General features: G+C 44.9%; 1 protein-coding gene across 1 annotated transcript; it reads left to right on the top strand.

Moving 5' to 3' along the window:
• The first annotated feature begins 293 nt into the window (after window positions 1-293).
• On the top strand, window positions 294-2,065 carry LOC133906689 (uncharacterized). The gene is made up of 5 exons (XM_062348660.1): window positions 294-713; window positions 1,020-1,084; window positions 1,235-1,295; window positions 1,470-1,616; window positions 1,748-2,065. The coding sequence occupies exons 1-5, from the start codon at window positions 449-451 to the stop codon at window positions 1,873-1,875; spliced, it is 666 nt and encodes a 221-aa protein (XP_062204644.1). The 5' UTR covers window positions 294-448; the 3' UTR covers window positions 1,876-2,065.
• Window positions 2,066-2,340: the final 275 nt, after the last annotated feature.

The following is a 2,340-nucleotide window of genomic DNA, read 5'->3' as shown; positions in this document are numbered from 1 at the left end:
CCTCCTAAATCTATTACAAGAGTCTATTCTTAAACTCTATTTAACAGAGCTTCAGCTTCAATATCTATGTAGGATAAAATAAAATAATTTAAATATTTATTTTAGTTCAAAATAAGAACAAAAAATCTAAATCAAAGACCTCGCTCTACTCATAGCTTTAGCTCTAAAATTTTTTATATCTAGGAATTTTTAGAGCTAGTTCTGCTAAACAATCCTTTGTCATATAAGTGCATGCGCTGTGACAGGTACAAGTAGGCTACCAGATAACAGACCAGAACGATTGGCTATGAGCTCAGGTGCAGGATTGGGCACAAGACAAACAAGGGAACATACTAAACAGCAACCTCAACAACTCTGCCTCCAATGATCCACAAAGAAAACGAATTTGCAAACAAAACCAAGGACTCTCGAACCCTTCTCCACCATTTCCTCCACTGCCGAGCGCCTGATGGAAGCAGCAGTGGCTACTACCTCATCTCTGGTGCTCTTCTCTAGCCCCAGAAGGTCACCACATGCCTCCCGTTCTTCCCTCGTGTTGCCACGGCTTCCCTGCAATGGCTCCTCCTCCTCCGGTGGAAAGCAGCGACAGCTGATTTGCCTCGCTGTACTAAGGCTGAACAGCAAGAAGAGCAGCATCCTGAGGTGTTCGTCCAGTGTCACTGGCGGCTCATCAACTTTTGTATCTTCAGAAAGATGGCTTCTTGATCCTGCAGGTTTGCCACAACCTATATGATTGTCCAATTCTTCTGAAATTATGTTGTGTCCTATTCAATTGATGCTGTCTGCAATTTAGCACTACTACAGCTCTAAATATTTTTCTGCTATACTGTGCCTGCCTTGTCAGATTATTGTTCGAAAAAACGACATTGTTAGTAGCTCTGCGTTCTTCATCCCGGTTGTGGTATACGAAGTATTCCTAGCTACAATACAAGTTGAGAAAAATGTGCAAGAACCCTTCTTGCATGCCTCTTGCAAGACAGAACTTAGCATCATTCTGGTTCTTGCATTCTCAATTTCAGGTGACGGCGATTGGCGTCATATCGGCTACAAAGTTCCACGCCCCGGCGCGTTCGAGATAGCCTCTGTATGTACTGTCAATATCTGTTCATCGTCATCCTCTTTTTGTGCATTACCAACAACTAATATTTAGCAGCTTAGCAGCCAGAACATATGCACTGTAACTGCAAAATGTTGCTAGTCACCTTGACAAAAGGAATTGTGGTGTCCACTCCAGGATGCGGTCACCGTTGGTCGGGTTGCTGACAAGGCTGACATCGTCCTCCCCGTCGCCACAGGTCAGTTCTTGCAAAATTCAGTCACTGACTATGTCTACACTCTGCCCACTTATCCATGGAACAAATAAGAAACCGTGAATGTAATGGAATGCTTTGGCAAATTCAGGAACCAGGATTGAATGAACTTGTTCGACAATAATCGGATGTTTGCATTTCCTGCCCGCATATATGTAGTTTCTGGCGCGCACGCTCGGCTGGAGAAGAAGGACGGGAGCCTGCTGGTGACGGACCTGGACAGCACCAACGGCACCTACATCAACGAGCGGCGGCTCGTCCCTGGCTTCCCCGTGCCCATTGACTCCGGCAGCCTCCTCATCTTTGGTTGGCACTAGCAGCAACAACTGAAATCTCTACTCGTTAGCCAAGAAAAAACTCTTGGTTGTGAACTGTGATTGATGGCATAAGGAGACTCTGGCACTCTGTGTATGATGCATTTGTTTCTTGCATCGCAGGTGACATCCACTTGGCCATGTTTCGTGTCAGGAAGATGCTGGTTGAGGCGCCCAGCGAGGCCGATGCAGCCGAACAAGAAACCAAGACCGAGGCAGTATCAACTGCAGTTGAAGATACTGCAAGTTAGCAAGTCCTGAAGCGTTCCGCGGTGCCCAACAGCAGTAGATCGTTCCAAATAAGCACAGATGCTATGCGTCGTCTCTCAGGATCCAGGAGCTCGACAAGAGTGTCAGTCATCTGTATTCTGTAACAAGAAGAAAAGCCCCAAAGCAACAACTACGGATGTAATAAAAATGTACACAGTGGATTCGGTTTCACCTGGAAATGCAACACCAACTACAAGTAACAAAGGCATCACAACATCAATAAGTATATTGAAAAACCGACAGAAGGTAACTACGATGTATCACGTCATGTTTAATAAAAGGCAGAATGTCTGAAATAAGAATGTGGGATCCTAAATGGAAAACACTGTTTGTTCTGAAGAGTAGAACCTAACAAATTCGCTGAATCTGATAACAACACAGAGTTGTGTAATTGATACAATCAAATGGTCCACGGAGCATAACAGCGGCACAGGGCAATTCAGCAA

This window comes from Phragmites australis, chromosome 23 (assembly GCF_958298935.1).
Source record: "Phragmites australis chromosome 23, lpPhrAust1.1, whole genome shotgun sequence".
Taxonomy (NCBI): Eukaryota; Viridiplantae; Streptophyta; class Magnoliopsida; order Poales; family Poaceae; genus Phragmites; species Phragmites australis.
The sequence above is the reverse complement of the archived record's forward strand: the minus strand, read 5'-3'. Positions and strand labels throughout refer to the sequence as shown.

Excerpts from the sequence above, each read along its gene's own strand:
- LOC133906689 (XM_062348660.1), top strand. The coding sequence starts at position 449 with ATGGAAGCAGCAGTGGCTACTACCTCATCTCTGGTGCTCTTCTCTAGC. Across the intron at positions 1,085-1,234 it reads GCGCGTTCGAGATAGCCTCT|GATGCGGTCACCGTTGGTCG; the intron begins GTATGTACTGTC and ends TGTCCACTCCAG. Across the intron at positions 1,617-1,747 it reads CGGCAGCCTCCTCATCTTTG|GTGACATCCACTTGGCCATG; the intron begins GTTGGCACTAGC and ends CTTGCATCGCAG.